Raw genomic sequence first — 24,823 nt, forward strand, 5'->3', positions numbered from 1 at the left:
ACTGTTCCTGATCAATACCAACCTACAAAGCTATTGGGTTGGAGCTGTAGCCATCATCATCTGGCCAGCTATTTACTGGACCGGGCACACCCTTTATGGTAATATCATTAAAAGAAGATGCGCTGAATCCACTGTGTCTCCTAACTAGCTCTCCCTCCCTTCCCAGGTATTAGGAGTGGGTAGAGAAGAAGAATAGGAGAAAAGAAAAAATGTGAGAAAAGGAGTGGTGGAGCCTCACGGGAGTAACACCATGGAGGCTTTGCAGGAAGGTACTCGCCTGCCGCCTAGGTACTCATCATCAGCAGCCACCACTCCAACCAAAAAAGTGTAGTGTGAAAAGAAATGAAATATAGGTGACAATAAAGGTGCTAGGGGGGCACTCGCAATTAGGGGGAGCAAATTACCATGAGGTTGAACCTCATGGTAATTTGCGAAAACTTTGAAAAATGCACTTTTGTGCATTTTTCAAAGTTTCATGTTGTGCACACACATGCCCTTAGAGCATGTGTGTGCACAACATATGTGCACAGATTGATTTCAAGGGTGCAACAGGGTGTCCTTTGGACACCCCTGCACCCTTGAAATCGCATTCTCAATTTGCGATTCGCTAATTGCTAATCGCAAATTGAGAATGTCTTCCCGGAGGAGCTGAGACGCTAGCAAGCAAGATGGCAGCGTAAGCTCCCGGCTCCGCTGACCTCCGCCAGCAGCTCGTATATCCTGCAATTTATCCTGAACTTACACCGGACTCCCGTGCACATGAGGTTTTCCTGACTCTGAAGGTGCAATCCCGAAATTTCCAACTTATCGGGTGACGAAGATACGCCGTGTTTCATTCTCGGCCTACCTCAGCGTGGAAGCCGGGGCCTCGATTTCTACCCCATCCGGGTTGGAGTTAAACAACATCGGCTGCGGGACTTGGGCTGCGTCCGGTCTCCCGAACTGGGACAAAATTTGGTTGTTTCGAATGGCGATTTCGTTAACTACCTACGCCGAAGACGCTGCAGCGTGACGCACCGGTTGCTGTGGTCCTGGATCCGACGCCCGGAGACTCCGTAAGCCTCCCGGGGGGGACGGTCCTGGGCCCTTACTAGCGGCGAAGGTGTTGATATTGCAAGGCGGAGAGCGCCCACTGTTGTCATCGGCTTCTTGTGTGCTTGTTACCCCGGAGTAGTCGACCTCCGGGGTTCCTGTCCTGCTTTGTCACTTCGCAAAAGGGGATGGGGGGGACGGAAGGCACACCATCGCTGCAGACCGTAATGGCCGCCATCGGGGCGCTCCACTCGCAGATCACCGCCACATACCAGAAACTTTCTGTAACAGTGGACAATATCTGCCAGAGACCGGACGACGACTTTTCGGCACGCTATCAGCCAGCAGTTGTACCCATGGAGCATTGTACGCTTGAGTTTGAGGACCCCGTGCGGAAGACGGATTTCATGTGCTTTGCTGATCCCCGCATAACAGATTGCACGCCTGTGATCATCGTCAGCTTCCCTTGCTTGATCCCTATTCCGCCAAATATCGACATGGACATTCTTGAGTGCCGCAACAAGTTCTTCAGTGCCTATCGGAGAGACTCACTATCCTCCCACACCTTTCCTCGCCTGCTTTGTGGATATCGTGAACTTTTATCCTTTTTCCGATTCGATCGCATTGACTTGAACTTTTATGAACGCTCTGTTTCTTCCACTATGGTTTTGGTTTGGGTTATAAGGGCTCTCATGAAGGACCACACCGGCCAGGGTTAATCTGTCTTTTTGGGCTTGATATAATATCTTGATTTGATGCCGGGATTGTGACCTATAATGTACGGGAGTCGGGTGGTTTTTACTTTACTCCCTCAGATTGACTATATACTTTGCCGCATACTGTCTTGATTGTGTTTCGGGGTGGTCGCTTCTGGCGGGGGGTAAGGGAGACCGGGAGTGTGTTTTTATTTCTCCTCCTCCGCCTCTTTCCTTCTTTTAGGGTACGTTTCTGGGCGACAGGCACGCTGCTAGTGGGGTAGGCCGAAGCCATTGCAGGGGTGCAGGGTGGGGGGTTGTTATTTTTCCTTTGTTTTGTTCTATGGCTCCCTTTCTCTTTCTTTTTTCCCCCTTCGGGAGGCGGGCTGTTTATCCTTTACTGATTTCTTATCCATCTGGGTGTCTACACTGGCTCTGATTCTTCTGTACTTCGATGGGTGGGTCATGGGGATGGAATTCGCTCTTGATCGTTAACATGTGGTTTATCCTTTTTTATGTGTAACTATGCTGACGTCGCATGCTTCGTTATATTTGACTGTTGCGAAACTGCTTCTCCTCGCCTATTATGTACTGTATTTTATGGTGAGACAACAGATATCTTTAATGTCGCTCCCGTTTCTTTAATAAAAACGTATAAAAAAAATAAAAAAAGAGAATGTCTTCCCATTCATTCCTAAGGGCCTCTAGGCCCATAGGAATGAATGGGGAGGTATTCCTTAATTGCGACTCGCAATTTGCGAGTCGCAATTAAGGAATATTAAGAAATCGCAATTTATTTAGCGATTTCTTGATGCATTGCATTTTGCAATTCCTTAATTGCGATTCCTTATTTTTCGCAATTAAGGAATCGCAAAAAGCAATATTGATGCATGTGCCTGTTACTTTCATTATTTAAGAGTAGCAAGTGGTCTGTGGGACCACTGTGTACTGTACTCTTGAAAAATTTATTTTGTAACATTCTCAAAGGTAAGGGGTTCCTTGCGGACAAAGTACCTTGCAGTAGTCGCACAAAAATCATTGTTTTGAGACCGGAATTCACAAAACAATAGTACATATTACTGCGAATCACTATTTGGAAGGGATGCCCCAAACACGCCCCTTTCTAATATCAATTTGGTATGTAGTTGCAACCTTAAAATGCAATTCCATAACATGTTACAGAATCACAGTTTGGGTTTCATACAAAGGCGTTGTACATTTAGCCCAGAATCAAAAAGCGCGTTGACGCCTCGTCTGGGGTAGTAAGTGCTATATAAATGCAATTACAATACAATACAATACATCTGGCACGCAGACATTGGCACATAAAGAAAGCAGTTCAGTTCACAGTGGCCCCAAAAACATTACTGTTACTTGATATGCCCCATGAGGAACCTTGTGAAAAACATCTGTTCCTCTCATGAGTGTAACTCAGTCAAGAATGTTAAGGGGTATGAGTCTGTGAGTTCCCAACAAGCACGTTTGGGGTACTCAATTGAAAAGAGCGGGGCATTTTAGGGCAGCAGCACAAGTGTAATGGGCAGTGTTAGGAGCATTAGACTGGACTTATTTAAACAAACACTGGCAAAGCCAATAGGTTTGGCCTACGCAGGAGCCGTTGGCTTTGTCAATGTCTTTTAGCCATGTTGTACAGTAGTGTGGAGTGGAGTAGAGCAAATTAAAGCGGTTTGAGGTAGAGTGGTGTGGAGTGGCGCAGAGTGTAGTAGAGTGGCGCAGATTGGAGTGTTGTAGAGTGGCATATAGTAGAGTGAAGTGTCACAGAGTGGAGTGGTGTAGATTAGAGTGGTGCAGATTGGAGTGGTGCAGAGTGCCACACAGTGGAGTTGCAGACAGTTGAGCGGCATAGAGTAAAGTGGAGTGGTTTAGAGTGGATTGGACTGGCATAGAGTAGAGTGGTGTAGAGTGCAGTGGCGTAGTGTGGATTGGCATAGAGTTGAGTAGCGTGGCATAGAGTAGAGTGGTGCAGAGTAGTGTGACACTGTGTGGAGCAAAGTGGTGTGGCTAGTGTAGAAGAGTGGCGTAAAATGAAGTTGCATAGAGTGCAGTGAAATAGAGAGGTGTGGAGTGGCATAGAGTAGAGTGGCGTAGAGTAAAGTGGACTGGTGTAGAGTACAGTGGTGCATACAGTGCAGTGGCATAGAGTGGTGCAGAGTAGAGTGCAGTGGTGTAGAGTGCAGTGGTGTAGAGTGCAGTGGCACAGAGTGGTGCAGAGTAGAATGGTGTGGAGTGCTGTAGAGTAGAGTGGCATAGAGTTAAGTGGCATACATTACAATGAATACAGTGCAGTGGTGTAGAGTAGAGTGCAGTGTTGTAGAGTGCAGTGGTGTAAACTGGTGTAGAATATAGTGGTGTAGATTGCAGTGGTGTAGAGTGCTGTAGGGTGGTGCAGAGTATAGTGGTGTAAAGAAGAGTGGTGTAGAGTGCAGTGGCATAGAACGCAATGGCGTTAAGTGGAATAGAGTAGAGTGCCAAAGAGTGCAGTAGCGTAGAGTAGAGTGGTGCAGTGTAGAGTGGCGTAGAGTGCAGTGGCATAGAGTGCAGTGGTGCAGATTAGAGTGCAGTGGCATAAAGAGTAGAGTGCAGTATAGTAGAGTGCAGTGGTATAGAGTGGTGCAGAGTAGAGTGCAGTGGTGTAGAGTGCAGTGTCATGCAGTATAGTGGTGCAAAGTAGAGAGGCATTGAGTGCAGTGGCACAGAGTAGGGTGCCTCGGAGTACAGTGCAGAAGTGTAGAGTGCAGTGGCATAGAGTGGTGCTGAGTAGAATGCGGTGGCCTAAAGTGAAGGGGCTTAGAGTAGAGTAGTGCAAAGTAAAGTGGTGTAGAATATAGTTATGTAGAACAGAGTGGTGCAGAGTAGAGGAGTGTAGCGTAGAGTTCAGTGAGATTAAAAGCAGTGGCATAAAGTGCAGTTGCGTGGAGTGGTGCAGAATAGAGGGGCATAGAGTGCAATGGCCTATGTTAGAGTGGTAGAGTGTAGTGGCATGGAGTGCAGTGGCATTGAGTGGTGCAGAGTAAAGTGCAGTGACGTAGAATTGTGTAGAGCAGAGTGGTGTGGAGTACAGTTGTTTAAAGTGCAGTGGCGTAGAGTGGCATAGCAAACAGTGGTATAGAGTGCAGTGGTGCAGACAAGAGCAGATTGGCAAATGGTGCTGTGGCGTAGCGTGGTGTAGAGTGGCGTAGAGTGCAAAGGTGTAGAGTAGAGTGGGGATGAGTGGAGTGCAGTGCCATAGAGTGCAGTGGCATAGAGTAGAGTGCTGCAGAGTACAGTTCAGTGACGTAGAGTAGATGCAGTGGCATAGAGTACAGAGTAGGGGTGAGAGGGAAAAAAGCAACAGGGAAGGGGATTGTGGGAGGGAATAGAAGCTAAATGGACAGGGATATGGGAGATGGACTGAAAACACAAGCACTCATATGGAGTTCTTGAACACAAAGAAAAACATAGCTTGAAAACCAGGAACAGTGGTTGGACACAAGTACTTGGCCCATTCTCCAGGGGAGGTCCCAACACAAGAAGAGGACATGACGCCTGAATGTCGTGCCACATGGGAGCAATGCAAATCCAAGTGACGCTGAAGAGAACAGATGCTAAGCTATGGGTGGGCTGTAAGCACACTGTATGCAAACAAATATCTCACAGAGATGGTACATGTGCTTTATAGGTGAAAGCGAAAATAAGGGCATATTTACAAGAACTGACACATTGGCATTGATGTGTCAAATTTCTTGTGACTGCTGCAAATGCCCTAATAATGTCATGGATGCACTTTATTTACAATACAGTGCTCCATGGCGCAAAGATTCATGGATCTGTCTGGAATTCTGACGCATCTTTTGACACTAAAGTGATGCTTTAACCGCATGCGCGCTAGCGGTTTTCCCGCTGCGCGCTGAAAATTTGAAAAACCCGCGTTACGTGACAAAGCCAGCTCGTCATGCGCGTTGCGCAGGTAACGCCCATGACGAGCTGGCTTTGTCATGAGCGCTGAAGGGGTTAATGGAGTTGATCGTAAGACTGACGCAACTCAAGCAATGTGGTCAGAACACAGAGGAGAGTCCCATGTTAAAAGCCCTGTGTCATTCCTTACGCCTGATCTGAGCAGGCATAGGGATTTTGACGCAGTCAAGTCGTAGAGTGACGCAGAGAAAAGTTGTCAATTTCACTGCGTCAGTTCTATGTGGCTATTAATGATGGAACGCCTGCCCTGCATACATTATACCTGGTGCAGGTATACTGTGACGCAGGCCTCTACAAACTGACACATTGGGCACAATGTGTCAGTTTGTAAATATGGAGCAGTGAGGAGAACTGATTTCTCCTCTGCTGCATCAAACAAAATTACCTTGTTACGGCGCTAGCTCCTTGTAAATATGCACTTTTGAGCATTTTTAGCAGCATTAAGATAAGCTCAGGGGTGCAGTTATCAGTTGTGCAGCCGGTGCAGAGGCTCCGGAGCCAGACGTAAGAAAGGGGTTCAGGATTCTCTGCACTCAGACTGCCCCTCCACTCCAGAATGCGTTCTGCATGTGTATCCATGGAGCTAAATCGTAACTCGGCGCCCGTCCGAGAAAGACAGAAAGACTTCATATGAGGAAAGAGAAGAAAGAAGGATGAAGGGGGCATAAAGGAGAAAAAAGGTCCAGGCAGTGGAGGTAAAGAAAAGAGGAATAGCAAAAATAAAGTCGATGAGAAGAAAGGAAAAAGGTCAGAAGATTCTATTAAGACAAGAGAAGCTACGAAGGAAAAACAGAAGAGGGTGAACATCTAAAGTAGCGGGAAACAGGATGGAAGTAATAGAGAGGGTGTGAATAAATGAGAATACAAAGGATATACCACAAAGGAAGAGCAGAGACAGCAGAAAAGGAGAAGGGAAAGACAAATGAGAATGGAAAGAAAGAGATGGGGCAGGAGTAGAAGGGTGAAGATTAGAAGGGCAGAGAGAATAGAGAAAAGAGAAGGGGTAGAAGAGGAAAAGAGGAGAATGTAACGGCCAGAAATAAAACAAGGAAAGAGACAGGATAAGAGAGGGAGGGAGGGAGGGAGGAGATATGGGAAAAGAAAAAGGGCCTTGGAGAGTTAAATATGAAAAGAATTAGGGGGCAAAAAAGGATAAAGAGAAATGAAGTTGAGCTATGGAGTGAGATAGAAAGGGTATTAAAGAAAGGGTGGAAGGACATCAGCATGAGTTGCAGAGGATGGGAAAGAGACAGAGTGAAAGTGTGTAGGGAGGAGTGAAAACTCAAAAGGAGGAATGAGATGAGAGGAACCAGAGATGGAGACGAGAAAGAGATGACAAACAGAATAAGAAACGGGGTGACTCAAGCAGAGGCACGGCTATCATTTCTGCAGGGAGTAGCGCTGTTGCCTGGAGTGGTGAGGCATACCATAACATATAACACGCATGTGTATTTGCAATGCACATATTGACACAGAAGGGTATCTTGGCGCTGAATAACAGATGTTTATTATTACCCAACTCAATGGTACTCATTTATTGACCTCAGAAGGATGAAAGGCTGAGTGAACCTCAGGTTTTGAACCTTTTGACCATGAGGTCAAACACAGGACCCTACATTGGATGCATTAGTCCACTGAGCCAACAGACCCAGCAGGGCCCACAACACTCTTGCTAGGTCACCTGGAAATGCTAAATGACATCCACCACAATACAAGTTCACACCAATGGAGATTGTGTATCATTCATTTGGAAAGTGCAGCATACTAGGTCATTCCCAGGGCTTACTTTGCATCCCCTGCCAGCTCAGATATGTGGTTAACTGCCATGCCAGTGGTTGGGGAAGTGCACATGCACACAGTTGGAATAGGTGCCTTTAGGCAGTGCTCACTTTTTAGGCAAAAGCACTTTGCAGGCTGGCAAGATTAACAGCCTGATTCATCAAGCTGAATTGCGCTCGCAAAGGGCCAGATTCTGAGAATCTGGCCCTTTGCGAGCGCAATTTATGCATTTGGGATTCATCATCCCAAATGCAAAAATCGGTAATTGCTAATTCGCTAAATTGCGAGGAATTACATTTAAGGAATCTCTATTTGAGATTCCTTAAATGCAATTCATGAAGCATTTTAAAATTGCGAAAATGCAATTTTGGGCCGCTATTTACCGAGAGGTCAGACCTCTCGGTAAATAGCAAAAACTTAGAAAAATGCTTTTAAAAGCATTTTTCTAAGTTGCATGTTGCACACACACATGTCCCTTGGACATGTGTGTGCGCAACACCTGTTTCAATTTGCATTTCAGGGGTGCTACAGGGTGTCCTTTGGACACCCCTGGCACCCTTTCAATCGCTATCTTATTTGCGAGTAGCAAATTGCTACTCGCAAATAAGGAATACTCCCCATTCATTCCTATGGGCCTTTTGGCCCATAGGAATGAATGGGGAGTTATTCCTTATTTGCGATTAGCAATTTGCTACTCGCAAATAAGGAATGTGTAGGAATCGCTATTTATTTAGCAATTCCTACATGAATACCGTTTTGCGAGTCCTTAATAGTGATTCGCTATGATTCGCTATTAGGGGCTCGCAAAACGGCCCGTTGATGAATAAGGCTGTAAGCCCATACTTTTAATGCTAAAAACTAAAATACGAGTCTCATGAAGAAGAGAATTGTCAGCTGTAAAGCCCACTCCAGATGAAAGTGTCATACACAACAGGAGGTCACTTCACAGCTAAGACTATGCAAGAAGGGGAAAAAGTCATTTTACAGATGAGACTTTTATGACCCTGTCTTTCTAATTTTAGTAGTACTTGTGGTAGAGCAGCAGATCAGCAGAAGTACCTGCTCCGGGGAGATGCAACAGACAGGGCCTTGCTGCGCTGCCCTACGTCAGAGCAAAAGGGCATTGGATAAATGCAGTGCATTCCTGTCCTTTCCCCCTGCGCTGGCGCACAATGGGCTCATAAATATGCCCCAGAGTGAGCGCACATTCACACTACATCACGAGCTCATGCACCTGTGCAGTGGGATGCTGCTAAGAGAATACGAGGAGAGCAGCTGAGCCCCATGTCTGACACCACAGCCAGCCAGGTCTTAAGCAACAGCTCTTTGTATCTCTGCAATATCACCTTCTACATTATATGTGAGAAAATAGGAATACCTTCTTGAAGCAGAGAAAAGAAAGGCTAAAAAGTAAGGGTTAGATGAAAGTGTAACTATTAGCATGGGGGCACTTGGCAGATGCCTGCCTAAGAGAAACTGGGGTTGTATGGTGACAGCCTGCCCTGACACTAGGGGGAAATCTGATGCGTTTTGGTTCCAGCAGTTATTCTTGATCTGGAACCAGGTTCTAGGTGTGATACGCACAATGCTTAATTTGAGCCAGTGGTTTCCGATGCTCAACACCAGTACTTAATTGTCAACACCAGCACTTATGGCAGCTGCCACATGGTGGCGCTGATTGTGTCACTTGGACATGAGCACAGCAACAGTTATTTTATCAGTTCAAAATATATTGAAAACTACTAATACCTGGCTCGTGAGTCATTCTGATAGCTTTGAGGGCCTGGATAGTCTGAATTGCCACACCTGTAGGAGTGTGATGGCTGATACTTGTGTTGTTACTGGCACAGGGACAATGGATGGTGCCTGCAGTGGCTTCCTGATGAGGGACCTGGCACTTATATTTTTTTACAAATTAAGCACTGCATCCGCGGCTCTTCGCAACTGGGTCCAGGCTTGGTTTGCTGACACGCAACAGGGCCCACGGCCCATACACAATCAGCAAGTTTGCCGTGCACAGTAGTGTGTTGGGGAATGCATGGCTCTTCTTTCCTCTTTAGTACAATCAGACTACAAAAACAAAATATCTAAGATCACCAGTAATTCTTTTCGACTGGGTTGAACATCTGGCTGGGAGCATTTGTCACACAGCGTCCAGCTGGACCTTCACATCTTTGCTGCAAAGACCTGTTAAAGTTGAACAAAAGGATTCTGCCTCCTGCAGGATATTGGGACGTGTTAGGAATGGGGGGTCTCTAGTTGGCAGAGGTAGGTACCTTTGTCCAGATAGGGACCCTTGCTTCTAGTCAGGGTAAAGGAATTCACTCCTAAAATAACCCCTGCTCACCCCCTTGGTAGCTTGGCACGTGCCGATAGGCTTATCTCAGAGGCAGTGTGTAAAGCATTTGTGAACACATACAGTAATACAGTGAAAACACTACAAATGGACACCACACCAGTTTAGCAAAACAAGTAATCTTTTTCTACACCAAAACAAGACCAAACTACAAAAATCCACAATACAGTATTAAAAATAAGGCTTCCAAATGGTAGAAATAGTTCGGTTCAATGCAAGTTGTAATTGTAACACTTTTCTCACAAAGTACCTTGGATGCGTCACGCAAAACAAACAAAATGGCCGCAGGGAAGGTGATGCGTCAGTTTCTTACATGCAGGGAAGGTGATGAGTTGGTTCCTAGCTTTGGGGGAGGTGATGTGTCGGTTCCGTACCGGAGAGGAGGTGATGCGTCGGTTTCTTAATGCCTGGGGAGGTGATGCGTCAGTTTCTTACTGCATCCCCCAATGATTCGACATTCTTGGCTCCTCGATGCGTCGATCCGGTACGATGTGTGGTTTCGTGCAGCCACACTGAAGGCTTGCGTCGGGATCGGTGCGGTTGCACCCGATGCATCATGCGGCGATTTCTCGAGCTGTGGCAGGAGCTGTGAGGGTTTCTTTGGCGATGCGTCGGAAACAGGTGCAGATGCCACACGCTTCTTTGATGTTGCGTCGATTTTCCAGCTCCCAGTGACAAACAGTCTCTAGAGGTCCTAAACAGCAGCAGGCACCTCTTTACAGGTTGAAATTCCCAACACAGAAATTCAGGGAAGCTGGTGGTGAAGCCTTTGTGTCCCTGAGACTTCAGACCAGGAGGCACGCTCAGTTTAAGCCCTTGGAGATCTTCTTGCAAGCAGGTGACAAAGCAAACAGCAAAGTCCTTTTCTTGACAGCAAGCAGCCACTGCAGGCCAACCCCAAGACAGAAAACAGCACAGGGGCAGTATTCCTCCTCAGCTTCTCCGGCTCTTCTCCTTGCCAAAGGTTCCTCTTGATTCCCAGAAGTGATCTAAAAGTCTGGAGTCTGGGCCCCTCTTTTTATACACCAAAATCCTTTGTTCTCTGAAGGCAGAGAGTTTCTGTACCCAGCCAAAACCAGTTCTGTCCTCACTGGTGCAGCCCCCTGGCAGGAGGTGGAGACAGCATTGTTGCAGGCAGACCAGGCCCATTCAGGTGGAAGGAAATCCCCTCCTCCTACTCTAAATGCAGCTCAGGTCTATTCAGCCCAGTCCTGACTCATCAGACTTCTGGAGCCGCTGCTCCTCTCCAGCCCCTGTCATCCAAAAGCCAGACATGCAACACACAAACCTAGCAGAGGCGCACTGGATGGTTAGGCAAGAAAATACCTACTTTTTAAAAGTAGTAATTTCAAACACAGAATGAAAATATCACCCACACTAAAAGATGCACTTTAACATTCTGCGTTCAGGCATACTAAACTGTATTTGTTTACCTTGTTCCCAAGGCCAGTTATGTTTATAGGATGTTATAAACAAACTCCCCATTCTGTCCGATGGGAACAGGTAGCCTTGCAATAGTGAAAAACAAAATATGCAGCATTTCACTATCAGGACATGCCACACACAACTGGGCATGTCCTACATTTCACTTACAATGCACCCTGCCCACAGGGGTACCTTGGGCCTACCTTAGGGGTTATTAATATGTATAAAAGGGAAAGTTTAGGGACTGGCAAGTGTGTGCACTTGCCAAGTCGACATGGCAGTCCCAGACTGCACACAGGCTCTGCAATGGCAGGCCAGAGTTACATTTCACAGGCTGCTTCCGTGGGTGGCACAATCCGTGCTGCAGCCCACTAGTAGCATTTGATTCACAGGCCCTGGGCACACACAGTGCACTATACTAGGGTCTGACAAGTAAATCAAATATGGCAATCATGAAGCACTAATACATAACAATAATTTACACAGAGAGCACTAGCACTTTCGCACTGAACAGCAGTGGCAAATTGCCCAAAGAATCTAGACCAGCAAAACGGAGTTCAACCCACCGCAAAAACACAGGAGGCAACCGCAAAAAATGGAAGGGAGACCCACGCCAAGTCTAACAGAAAGTAAATAAACACACACACACAATTACACCATCCATTCTCTCCTGAACACAGACCCTCTCACCCACAAATCATCCATGCAGTATTCGATATTCCTCAGTTCCTTAACTTCCTCCAGTGGAGCAGGCATGTGACAGGAGTCCCAATTTCAAATCAATATCAGCATGACTTGAAGGGATATAACAATAGGAATTATAAATGAAATCAGTCTGAAGCAAGCAGATGGGAAATCTAGAGTCCATGCCAAGAACTCAAGCCCTGATTGCCCCCTTCAAAGTAGATACTCAGAGGCCCTTAGACTGGAATGGAGGGGCAGTGGAGGCAGAGGTCAGAACTCCAGGCAGGCAGGCATTCAATCTGCAGCAGATGGCAGAAGGACCCTCCCTCCCTCCATTCCAGCGGGATAAAATATCAGACACGAATTAGACCAACCACTCCCACCATGGTGATCGAACAAGTATGCACGGATTGCTGGAGCAAGGGGGAGGTCCGCCATCAGTACCATGGCAGCATGATCAGATGATTGGGCCCCACCCCCATCCCCTTCCTGAGCCAGAGCAGGCCAGACAAGGAACCAGCACAGATGGCAGCAGCAAGCAACGCAAGACACCCAATTTGGTGGCACCACTAGAAACACCTGTGTTGTTACACTAATAATAAGGATTTATAGAGCTCAATAACAACTGTTTCTTGGCACTTGAACCTCTTTATGCGTGGTCAGGGAAATTAGTCAGTATTTCTCCTTCGCCCATGATACAGGTGCCTCCAAGTTGGTTAAAATTCAGCCCAATAAGAGTTGAACCCTGAGAGTCCACTAGGACATGAAACATCACCGTGCTATCGAGGCCTGAGAATCCAAGATGGCGCTCTAAAGCTCCCTCCTAGTGCAGGCCCACTTGTCGCTGCATAGCGCCAATATAGACACCCTTGTGCAATGCTGCATTATGGGCTGGATTGCTTTGTGCAGGAAGGGGTGCCTTCCTATGTAAAACAATATTTTAAGGCGATTTCCTCTTTCGATGCATGATGCAGAATGAGTCACAGATTGAAATAAGAAGTAACGACCAGAAATAAGAATATATTTATTCTCGTTATGCCTCTCTCAGGAAGGCTTAGCAATTGTACGCATTCCCCAGGTCTACTAGCTTTGATAAATCTAGGAAGGCGGTAAAATCCATGGATCAATGCATGGGAACGCCCATGGTCCACCCAAGGAACACCCCTCAGACGCAGAGTGACAACGCAGCGTACCAAGTCACACAAGGCGACACAAATACCAACTAACGTTGCGCCCTGACTGAGCCATAAGAGTGGCACAACCACAACACAAAATGTTAGTAAATCCGGGGCTGAGTTTGAGTAGCTTAGAATGCTCAGTGCTTATACACACATTTAATGGTCCACAACCTGGACTACAGCATGCATTTAGGAATATCACAATACATCAAGTCAGGACCTCCGAATATAGGGGCATATTACCAAGGGGGGCGATAGGCACTTTTCGCCGGTTTAGCGGCCGTTTTCTGCCACTAAGCGGCGAAAATTCCATCACCCCATTATCAAGCTGTCGCTAACAGCAGTTAGCGACAGCTTGAAGGCGATAGCGAGCAGTTTGGGGCCCGCTTTGCATGTCAGCGATATTTATCGCTAATGACATGCAAAGTGGGCGTACCCAAACCGCTAGCGACTGAAAGCAGTCGCTAACGTCGCTAACGCCTATTCACAAGGCTGGCGTAGCGATGGAAATATTCCCGCTATCGCCAACAACTAACGCCTGCTCTGATCAGTTCTTAGGCATTTTATCCAATGGGAGGTGGATAACATGGCTAAGAGTATTTCGTCGCTAATGCGAGAATATCGCTATATTCTCAGCGATATTCTCGCATTACGACGCTATCGCTGGATATTTTAGGGCAATGGAGAAAAACGTTGCTAATAGCATGTTTTCTCCGCTAAAATATCCAGCAATAGGCAGCGACAAAAAAAAAGTCGCTAAGCGCATTTACCAATAATTTTCGCTAGATGTTGGTAATATGCTCCTTAGTGTACAACATTGCTTCACATCACTTGAGTGTATCTCCATCACTTACCTGCCAAGCTCTAGGCCTTAATGGTCATGATCTATTTCTAGCCTGGTCTTCAGATACAAGCTTCCACCTGGTAATGAGGGCATGCCTCTGTGGTTGTATCTTGATGATTGAATTTAGGCTGAGCCGCAAGAATGCTAAAACAGGTGGAGCAAACATGCTTTTAGCCTGTAGCTCCTGCAGGTGATGTTTGCTAGGTGTGCAACACAAAAACCTCTTTAGGGTGAGACTGTGCAACTGATAACCAGAAAGAAATGGAAACTCATGCTAAATCATGGAAGGTCTCAATGCACTGGGTTAACAGTGATACCAGCAGGGACATGGTTTTCATGAGGAGGTCATAGTTTGCTCAATTTTTAATGATATTTTCCATAGAGTCCTCATGACGCATCAGTATAATTTCAGGTATAGGTGATGTTTGAACATTGAAAGCCCTGGTGGACTCCACATAAATGCTCATGCATTCATTCTGCATGTGCGCGGTTACTTACATGTGAGAGAGATTCGTGAGCTTCGTAAACATCTGGTTGTGGATGTTCGGAATCTCCAAACCCTCAAGGCTTCTGCCAGGAAAAATAAATGCATATTAGTTAGTAAGAAGTGCTAGGGCAGTGTGATTCAGTATGAAACAAGCTATGGACCTACTCATAAAGCAACCACTTTTTCTCTGTATAACTCTCTGTACCTCTTTGCTCTTTATCGTCACCCAAAAGAATCCCTCTGGAGTTTGTCCACAGACTGACTTCCCCTAAAGAAGGAAAATTGGCATCTTTTGTGTCAAAATAACAGTCCTTGTGCTTAGCAGTCTATATATAAGGCTGTCAGGGCCCTATTCACAGAACTAATTTAAGACAAAATCCCAAACTTATTACTTTTGGTATTCACAAAAGGCATTTAGTAGTAGTAAAGTTAGTATTTTGTCTTAAGTCTGTCTTAACCCCTTCCCTGCGGGGCATATTCCCCAGCTGTGCTGGGAGGAGGGGGGCGCGCACAGCGTCCCCATGCTCATGACGAGGTCAGCTCGTCATGAGGCACAGTGCTCGTGTGCTCATGACGAGCTGAGCTCGTCATGACCACACCTGTTTGTGTGAAACGCTCGCACAGCAGGGGTATTAGCCCAGCATGAAGCGTTCCAACGGTCATGACGAGCTCAGCTCGTCATGACCACACGAGCACCGTGGGCATGCAAGGTGCTAAGTCAAACTTAAGACAAAATCCTAACTTTACTACTACTAAATGCCTTTTGTGAATACCAAAGTAGTAGGACAGACTTCAAAAAGACTTAAGACAGACTTAAGACAGACTTAAGACAAACTTAAGACAGACTTAAGAAAGACTTAAGACAGACTTAGGACAAAATCCTAACTTTACTACTACTAAATGCCTTCTGTGAATGCCAAAAGTAGTTAGTTTAGGATTTTGTCTTAAGTTAGTTCTGTGAATCGGGCCCTCAGCTTTTATTGATATCACCCAGGTTATCAGTCTGTTTGTCAACGTCTGTCGGTGCTCATGTTTCTCATAGACAAACCACAGGTACTCATGTTTTCCAATTGTCATCCATGACCATGGTTCTACAGTGCTCGCGGCACCGTGCTGTGCTATTTACTTGTAAATAAGGCCCCTAGTATTTTTCGGCAGCGAGTCCAGGCCAGGCTTCCAGAGTTAGATCTCTAGAGGTCTGTGGTACTTTGAAGGCCATTGTCAATTGGAAAGAAGGAGGAAGTGGGAACAGATGGAGAGATAATAATTTCAAGGGGCTCATTGCAGTGTCTGGGGCATATACCAAGAAAACCTACCTCGAGGTCTTTTATTTGGGCACTTGCTGATTGTGTTCAGCTCTGTAGCATCTTGCTACAAGTAAATACAGACACTTGTTGGACTTCAACTGGAGCTTTATTATGTACATCCAGTGCCTTCCCTGTCCCTACTCTAACTGCCCTCATCCTGTCCCTACTCCGCCTCTTCCTGTCCCTGACCACCTAGCTCCTCCCACCCAGCTACTAGACTGCTAACACACAACAAGCTCCAGGTTGTGTGCACACAATGTGAGTTTGTATATTTCTCCTACTAGGTGTATGTGATCAGGGCCTTAACTATTATACAATACTTATTAAAAATAACCTGCCATTATAAAACACAGTTAAAAAAAATAATCGATGTCATCGGCTGACTACACTTTGAGATTGTGCTGCTTGCCATTATCCTGTTAGAGTGATAGCAACTCCCTAATGCATCAGTTAGAACTTACTAAGGGGCATATTTACAAGGGATTTATCTCTGCTCATTTGGCTTACAAAGCCAAAAAAGTGGAGATAAAACCAGCGCCCTATTTACAAGAGGGTTCTAACATGCATAATCGCATGTTAGCACCCTTTTTCCCAACGCGTCCCTTTGCATCTCTAATGAGATGCAAAGTGGGCGTTATTGGGCGTACCCAACATGGACTACCTTGCAAATATCGCTGATGTTTACATCGCGATATTTACAAGGCAGCCCACATGATTTTAGCACACATTCGATTTTGCCGGAAACTGCCGTTTTCGCCAAAATCTAACGTCTGCTAAAATCCTGATTTAGCCATCCCTAACATGGGGGCGGATTATGCTGATACGACCCTGTGGGTCATACCAGCAAAGTTATCGCCCTTTTTGCAGGGAGCATCATCGGAAAACCAGCGATGTTCCCTGCAAAAGGGCGATAACCTCGCTATCTCTGGAATTTTTATTGCCCTGGAGTAACGCGTTGTTAATTACGCACTGCTAGGGCGATAAATACCAGTGATAGCCTGCGATAATATAATTATCGCTAAGCACGGCCAGCGATAATTATCTCTGGCCATTATTAATATGCCCCTAGGTCTCCTTGTAGAGAGTGAAGGCAAAGGCAAGAGATGGACAGATGATGACGTGGAGAGTCTGCATGAGAATAGCAGTGGGGTTTCATTTGCATAAAGTGGGCCTCTGTCTAGAGTGAGTGGCCCAGTGTGTGGATGATGCAGGTTTGGAATGCTATCTGCAAATATTTTTCCCACCACCGTGTGTGTTTTTGGCAAATGTTTGTAATCACCAAGTGGCCCTTGGTAAGGCACGAGGCAGGCTTTCCCAGAATGTGCCAGAGGAAATCATCACCTCTCCCTTTCTTCCCACCGCCTTACTCTCGACGGATGACACCAGTGGCTACCAACCTTTGGACCACTACTGGAGAAAAAGTCTTCTTTGGAGGACAACTTTAGGTGCAGACCTATCAGTGGTGTTAACAGCCTTTGGAAATTATCTTCAGCGAAGGAACACAAGGTTTTAGAGCTCTGTTTTTTGAGTTCATAATTCGATGTGGGTGCATTACAAAGATGAGTGCCAGCAGAAACACATATAAGCTGGTGTGGTGCATGAGGTCATTGTACATACTGCTGACAAACATTCAGGAGTGCCCAGGCAGGATACAAGATTTCAGAAAGCTTGTAATCTATCCACATATAGACATTTCTTCTGTAGTGACAAGCTGAGGGTCGCCAGCTCAGCATCTTTGAGGTGTTGTAAATCAATGTTAAGTTGTTCCTTGATGAATATATCCTAGACTAAAGATTGCTTCCTGGACTGGTTGGTCCATCCTCCAACACCACTCCCATGAGCAGTGAGACCTTTTTCCCTTGTTGGGGAACACAGCATAACCACAGGCCTCTCATCTGCCTAATGTGATAGGCCTGCTATCAACCCACAGTCCCAGTCAACTTCTGCCTTTACTCCTCCCTGCCTCTCTCCCAATAAATACCATGACTTATGTCTGGCTTTGGTGGAGGAGATGTCACAGTATGTCTGCATACTTACAAAGAGTGCAGGTGCATCAGGGTGTCAAACTGGTCTTTGGGGATCACCTTCAACGGGTTGAAAGAAATATTTCTGCGAAGAGAAAAACATTGACTTCTCAGCCTTCAATTACAAGTCTTATTACTTGACCCTTGATGTACATACCTATCTGGGATGCTGCCCAATGAGCTTTGCATGGCTCACACCCTTGTCATCATCAGCAAGGTTTCTAAACCTTCTTTTCACACAGCTTGACACAAGCAAACTTCAATCACTCTCCACTCCTAAACTTGACTTTTCAACCTGAACTCTTGGAATGCACAGACCACTTCAAGTCAATTCCTCAGCAATCACAGTGTATTACGCCAAGGTGATGCTACATCTGCCTAATGTGTAGCCTCACAAGATGATATGGTGTATGCTGTGTTGTAAGGCGAGACATCTGCTTTGACAATCATCCACCCTTTTCCAACCCGTACTAAGAACTTTGATTTAAAGTTTAGCAGGCTGGTAACTCCATCACAAGTGTGAAGCATATCACATCTGCCTTATTAGAAGTGCATTATATCCTATGACACATGTAATAAGAAGGACTGGAGATTCATCATGTTTGTGATGTGTACCAGTCCACCAAATTCCAAATCAAGCCATCTATTTCAAATTATATACTGTGTCTTTTTCCCATATATTGACACGGCATTTCTTTTCCAATGGCGTCTGACAATGGATTTTAAGTTAGTTCTTATCATGCCAAGATATGATATGACAATTTTCTCTAACAGATCGATTACTTGTGCTCAAGCTAAGTTCTATTTTTCAATTTTCAGTATCAAGTGAATTTCTTTCCAGTCGTGTATACATTTTTGTACCAGTTGTTCTATTATTGACGGTCCCCACTGCCTAATATTTATATTCAATAGCATACACATAAGTTGGCAGCTCTAACCCATGCTATATGTGTGAACCATTAGCCTGCGTCATAAGTGTTCCTATAGTTGGATCTTAGCTTATTTGCCCCATGCACAGGCACGTTCACAACTCAAGATTATGCCCACTTTGGAATTGCCCAGACAGAACTCTGTCTCATTATTATTATTATTTAAAGGTTTTATATAGCGCTGGCTCGACCCGGAGGCATCAGAGCACTTTACATGAGTATCAGACAATAATTGCAGGTTACATCTTTACAAAGGTTACACAGTTATTAGAGCATGGCAACATAGTGACAAGTAAGGTTGAGACAAAACAAAAAGGAACATATAGGTAAGGAAAAAGCAGGCAAGGGGAGATGTTCCGGGAGTGGGGGGTAGGAGCAGGGGAAGTAGACAGAGAATGGAGGAGGGAAAGAGGAGGGGAGGGTTAGAGACACGGCATGGCAAGAGGAGGGGGAGGGTGACGGGGACACAAACCGGTAGACGAATCAAAGCTGCGCCCAAAGTCCAGTAAGCTGTGATCCCAGGGGGAGTGGTATCATTTCCCCATCTCTGTTTTGAGAGGCTCCCTAAGAGCAGTGGAATCTCTCAGAGGGGTCTCTGAGACTCCAAGGCCTACTTACTGGATCCTTCCCCAAAAAGGGGAGAGGGAGTGCATTGGCAATGGGTGCCATACAATACCTCAATTGTGAGTGGCTCCCTTGGTGCTGTGGACTCTCTCAGCGGGTACGCTGAGACTCCAGCGTATATATCTTGGATATTTCCCCAACAAGGGGAGAAGGAGTACTTAGTCAAAGGGCACAAAAGGACAGGGGGCTAGGTGGTGAAGCGGGCAAGGGGAAAGATTTAGATGAGAGGGGATAGGAGCAAAGGAAGTAGACAAAGAACAAAAGAATGCTGAATGGGAACAGATAGATAGATAGGAGACAAAGAGAAAGCAGAGTAACAGAAATACGATGAGGGGGGTTGATGGACAATCTTCATGACAAAGAGACGGGCGGAGACTCGTCATGGCCGTGACTCACTCAGGTCTGTATTACTTGTACGACTCGTAAATATCATTTAAATGTACAGCCTGACTGAGCCTTTAGAAGCTTTGCTACTGGCTGCTCACGTCAGGTCGGTAGTAGTTTCAGGTTTAAAAACTGATCAATAAAATGATATTGGAAATATTTATGATGCAACGTAAAGAAGTTTGGGAGTTAAGTCCATAAGTTCTGCCACTGAATTTTTGGTGAAAAATTAAGAAAAGTTGTACATGAGGATTACGTTTCACAAATTAATTAATTGTTTGCCATTAAACCAACTATTTAGATAACATTTTTTCAAATAATAGTCTCTAAGCTCCCCTTCCCACATGAGGCATTTGCTACCTATGCTTACTAGCCACTTACAACAGCTGCAGGTCCGGCAGATCCGCGAATAATGAAGGTGGAAGATCTTGGAGCTTGTTGACGGATAAGTCTCTGCAAAGAAAAAGAGAGTGGAATCTTGAATATATTTATATGTCATCAAGGTACATGCATGTGGAGTGAAAATGCTGCTCTGTGCATAAAAATAATATCTAATTTAATTGTAAAAAGCTATCGCTTCTAGGATAAGAGGTTACCAATAAGGAACAAACCAACACCAAAGCCAGCATAGATTACACCAACTTTCCCCCCCTTCTCCTGAGTCTTGGATCATCGTTGTCGCTTGAAGAAGAGCGCTCAGTTGCCTACCAGCGAGGTTTGCATTAAGAGTGCCCAATAAATACATTCAGAGGTACACATATACATACACCCTTCCAAAGTTTTATGTTGACTTGGAGGAATATCCTTCACTGTAAGTTGCTTAACCCCGGGACTATGCTAGTTTTCATTAGCATGTTAAATTCTTATCATATCCTTTCATTTCCTTTTACTTAACTTTTGTACAAGTAAATGTTCTTTGCTTTAAGTCCTCACACATTTGTTGCTAGTTGTAAGGCATATATCTTATGACATACAAAATTAGAGGTGGGTAAATTATTACACCCTGCTTGCAAAAATGGAAAACATGGCTCTTTGTGAAGATGGGCTGAGATTCCAAACTACGCCTGAGGCAAAGTGTTGTGTTACACCCAAATTGTTGTAGGTAACAACCAGCAGATCCCCTAAGCCACAAAATGGACCTGTTCACTTACTGGAGAATTTTTCTTTATTAGCAGTTACCTCTCATTCCTCCCATAGCGAGTTATGCTCAGATAAGCAGGAGTTAGGAGTCAAACGAACCTGATAGAGAATCTCTCATCTCAGGACAGTTTACAGAGAGAACTGCCCCATACCGTGAAGTCATAGTTGGTACTTCACTTATGCTATTCAACTGCTCCCAGAATCTGGAACGCGCTCCTTCCCGAGATCAGATACAACCCTTTTACATACCTCTTCAAGAAAGAAGTACAAATTCTATAATTCAGCAAATTCACCACTCCCTGAGGACTTACCCCCCTCTCTTCTTGATCGGCCTCTTCCACACCTGCCCCCGAGTCTTGCATTGTTTCCTCTCCTATGTCGCTCCTTCATTTACACTATGTTCCTCCACCTTTGGACTACATTCAGACTGGGAAATATGTTAGACTATATCTTCTTATCTCTCTTCTACCCATCTGTGCATGCAATTAATGTTTTCCATGGTATATGTTATGTATAATAGATCAGTCTGTACTATATTATTATTATTTGCCTGTTTTGCTTGTCCTTTAAAGTACTCTCTTACCCAAAAGGCTCTGGTTCGTGCTTTATAAAATGCTAAATAAATAAATAAATAAATCTATAACTCATGCGTATTAGATTGCAATACCCCTGCAATAATCAAATAAATTAGAACAAAGGTTAAATAAGCCTGATTCATATTTCATCACACATTTGTATTGTTAGTCTCCCTAAATTCGAACTCACTGTCTAAAAGTATGGTTGCACACGTTCTTTTCAATATGTTATCTAATGTCTCCCCGCGGATGTTCTAGTTCCTTCAGGCCAAAAGTTGTGACTCCAAAATTCAGCATCCACTTCAGCAACCAGTCTGTCTGTGTGTCTTACACTGTGCATTGCTTAATCTTTAAGACAAGTATATGCTACTTGTACGATCAACCAGGTATGACCCCAATAATTTAAGGGTAGCACAACAGGAGACCCTAAAATGAGGGGGCCATGTAATGCGAAGTGCAGAATTCCTATTGTTTGCTCCCAACCTGTGTAATTTAAAGACACTCTTCCTTTCCTGATCCCAGGAGTCTTCCTCGATTCTTGAAGCATTTCGATATCCCCTAAGGGACTTCTCCCAGTCCCAGGAGTCCCTTGAGACACTGTGGAAGTTGTGCCGAGGGACTACTACCATCGGGCATGTAGAAGGAGTGAGTCAGGGCTTCCACAACCTGTTTAATACACACTTAAGGCTCCCAGTTTTGTGTTTTTACTGATTTTTACAGATAAATGCAGACAGGAAACAATGGGTTTCCTCTCTATATTTATTTTTAAAAGCCGAACAACGCTGAACATTGTGCTTCTAATGAGTATCTTTCCATGTTGTCTGCTGTGCATTCCAAGACAACGGATGAGCAGAGAGATAGCATGGGGAGTTACAAAAACAGGTGAAGATATCTTTAAATACAGGCATATGTTAAAATATAGTTGGAATGCATTTCTATTATTTACCGGTGGTTGCAGTTTTCTGCTATATTTGGCTGCTGAATTTGCTGAAATGATGAGTGCATGTTTATCAGTTAAATAATGTGGAAATGTACCCATTTTGACTCCAATTATGCGCAAACCACGAAATAAATATGGATAAATACTAATATGACGGACAAAAAATAAATATGCATAAATGCAGACAGAAATGTTTAAAAAAAAATACCATAAAACCGGGAGCCTTACACTTAATATTCATGGGAAAGACTCCAAGGAGCCTTGAGGCACTTGTACATCTGAAAGGTTATCATGAATCTTTGTATAGAAGGAAACTATTAACTTGTCACAGGTGTTTAGGACTGATATGCAAAATATGCAATAGAGGAAAAACATTCAAACAGAAATAGCAAAAACTACACAGCGGTCTGTTACTATGTATGGAGGCCCAATTTAACATGCAATATATAGGATGACGTATACATATGCCTCTATCGAAACATGAACCGCAGTTTAGTAGAAGATGGAAAAAAATATTGAACATTCAGACACCTCCTAAAATACTAAGAGGCTTATCACACGTTCCCTGTTGAGTCTGGTGGGGTGATTCCAGGGTGGGAATTATACATCCCGGGTGATATCTCCTCATCAGAAAAAGAGGATTACAAGCAGTGCTTAATATGAGCCAGCGGATTCTGGTTCTCAGCACCAGTACTTAATTGTCAACACCAGCACTTGTGACAGTCTGGCACAAGGTGGCGCTGTGTGGCAAATTTAGAGATGACCACAACAACAGGTAATTATTAATTCAATATGCATTACAAATTACTATTACAAGTTACTTCTCCCAGAGTGCAAAATAAGATGCAGACAACGTTGTGTCCATTTCCATAGGTTACCCCCCTCTTGTTGGGGAAATAACGGGCCCAGATCTGCAAACATTTACCACCGGCTTGGAGCAGGGGATAAGTGCTGTGGGGGCTTTTCCCTTTCCCATGTGTGGGTGGAAGAATGGTGAGGCAGCTGGAGGGAAGGTGTTCTTTTACTTCAGCTGGGGGAGTTTCTCCTGCTACCTCAATTGTGAAATATTGGGGCGGGCACAGCAGCTGTCTGGAACCCCCGCAGCTCCACCGATGTCTCTGGTCTGATGTATCTGGACCTGTAAATTAATTATCGGGTCCAAAGTTTGAAGACCTGAGCCCGGAGACACCGCACAACTTGTAGTTGCCTGGAGCGGTATCACTTCCGGGGCGGGCTAAAGGGCCGCAGGGTCCAATGAAATATGCGGAGGCCAAGCCTCGCAAAAATATAGAAGTCTGCCTAGAAACCGCAAGTAGAGAACAAAATATTCACACAGACCTACTGATATGCCAAGGAATAGTAAATCATGCAGGTAAATGCATTCAACTATGCATGAAGGAAGAGTGAAATATATAAATAGGAGAATGGACAAGAAGGGCTGGTCAACTATGCAATTCTGTCTAGCCAAATATGTACAGAAGCCTAGGTAGAATTGCAAGAAGAGTTAGATGAATATCAACAGGGTGGTAAGTAAGATCAAGAGTACTGGATAAAGTAGATAGCAAAGACTGTGGTGTAACGGGGAGAAGATGTGGCATTACAACCAGAGCTGCCCACTTTGGAACCGGGCAAGCCAGGTACAAGTCCCAACGTTGGCTCAAGATCCTTTGATTCTAGGCAAATCACTTTTTTCCCCTCGCCTAAAAATAAATTAACAAAAAGCAATCTGAGCTTGTGTAGTGTAGTTGTTGTGCACGAAAAGCGCTCTAATTCACTTGTGCCGAGTTCGCGTTATTAAAAGTGCAAATAATAAATAAATCTAGGGGCATATTATCCAGACAGGTGATAAAATTATCGCTGTTTTAGCGGCAGAAAACTGCCGCTAAAACGGCGATAATGGGCTTGATAATATGCTCTATGGAATTCCAATAGAAGCCCAGTTTAGATGTCCTTCACATTTAACATGGGCTTCTATTGGAATTCCATAGAGCATATTATCAAGCCCATTATTGCCATTTTAGCTGCAGTTTTCTGCCACTAAAACGGCGATAATGTTATCGCCTGTCTTGATAATATGCCCCCTAGTGCTTGCCAAATAGTTAAAGGAAGACAAAGCAGGAACAACTTAAGAAGCTGTCCATTCCATGTGCAGCCCAGTCAGTCAAATACTTTTATTCGACTAAATACCATAAAAAGATAAACCGTCATCAAAAAACACAAGATATGTCCAAACAAATAACCAATATAAAATCATGAAGAATTAATGCATGCATGTATCAAAATACAAAGCTTTATTTTAATACATGAGAAATCTGGTCAATCTATAACAATCAAACCAGAAATTTGATTAGATAAACCTATACAAGATAAACAAAGCAAAAACAGAAACTCTAGCTTTAAGTGCATGATGAAAAGTGCGAGTTTCTCGGAAAGATTCTCCTCTCT

At 44.7% G+C, this 24,823-nt stretch overlaps 1 protein-coding gene across 1 annotated transcript in view; it reads right to left on the reverse strand.

Moving 5' to 3' along the window:
- The window catches only part of LOC144752040 (relaxin receptor 1-like), a 998,955-nt gene that overhangs the window by 83,004 nt on the left and 891,128 nt on the right, over positions 1-24,823 (reverse strand). Inside the window, exons 11-13 of the mRNA XM_078639991.1 lie at positions 20,105-20,176; positions 17,800-17,871; positions 14,467-14,538 (exon numbers count right to left, since the gene is read on the reverse strand). Coding sequence (XP_078496117.1) covers positions 14,467-14,538; positions 17,800-17,871; positions 20,105-20,176 — 216 coding nt within the window. The remainder of the gene's footprint in view (positions 1-14,466; positions 14,539-17,799; positions 17,872-20,104; positions 20,177-24,823) is intronic.

The sequence above is a fragment of the Lissotriton helveticus genome, chromosome 4_2, assembly GCF_964261635.1.
Source record: "Lissotriton helveticus chromosome 4_2, aLisHel1.1, whole genome shotgun sequence".
Lineage (NCBI taxonomy): Eukaryota > Metazoa > Chordata > Amphibia > Caudata > Salamandridae > Lissotriton > Lissotriton helveticus.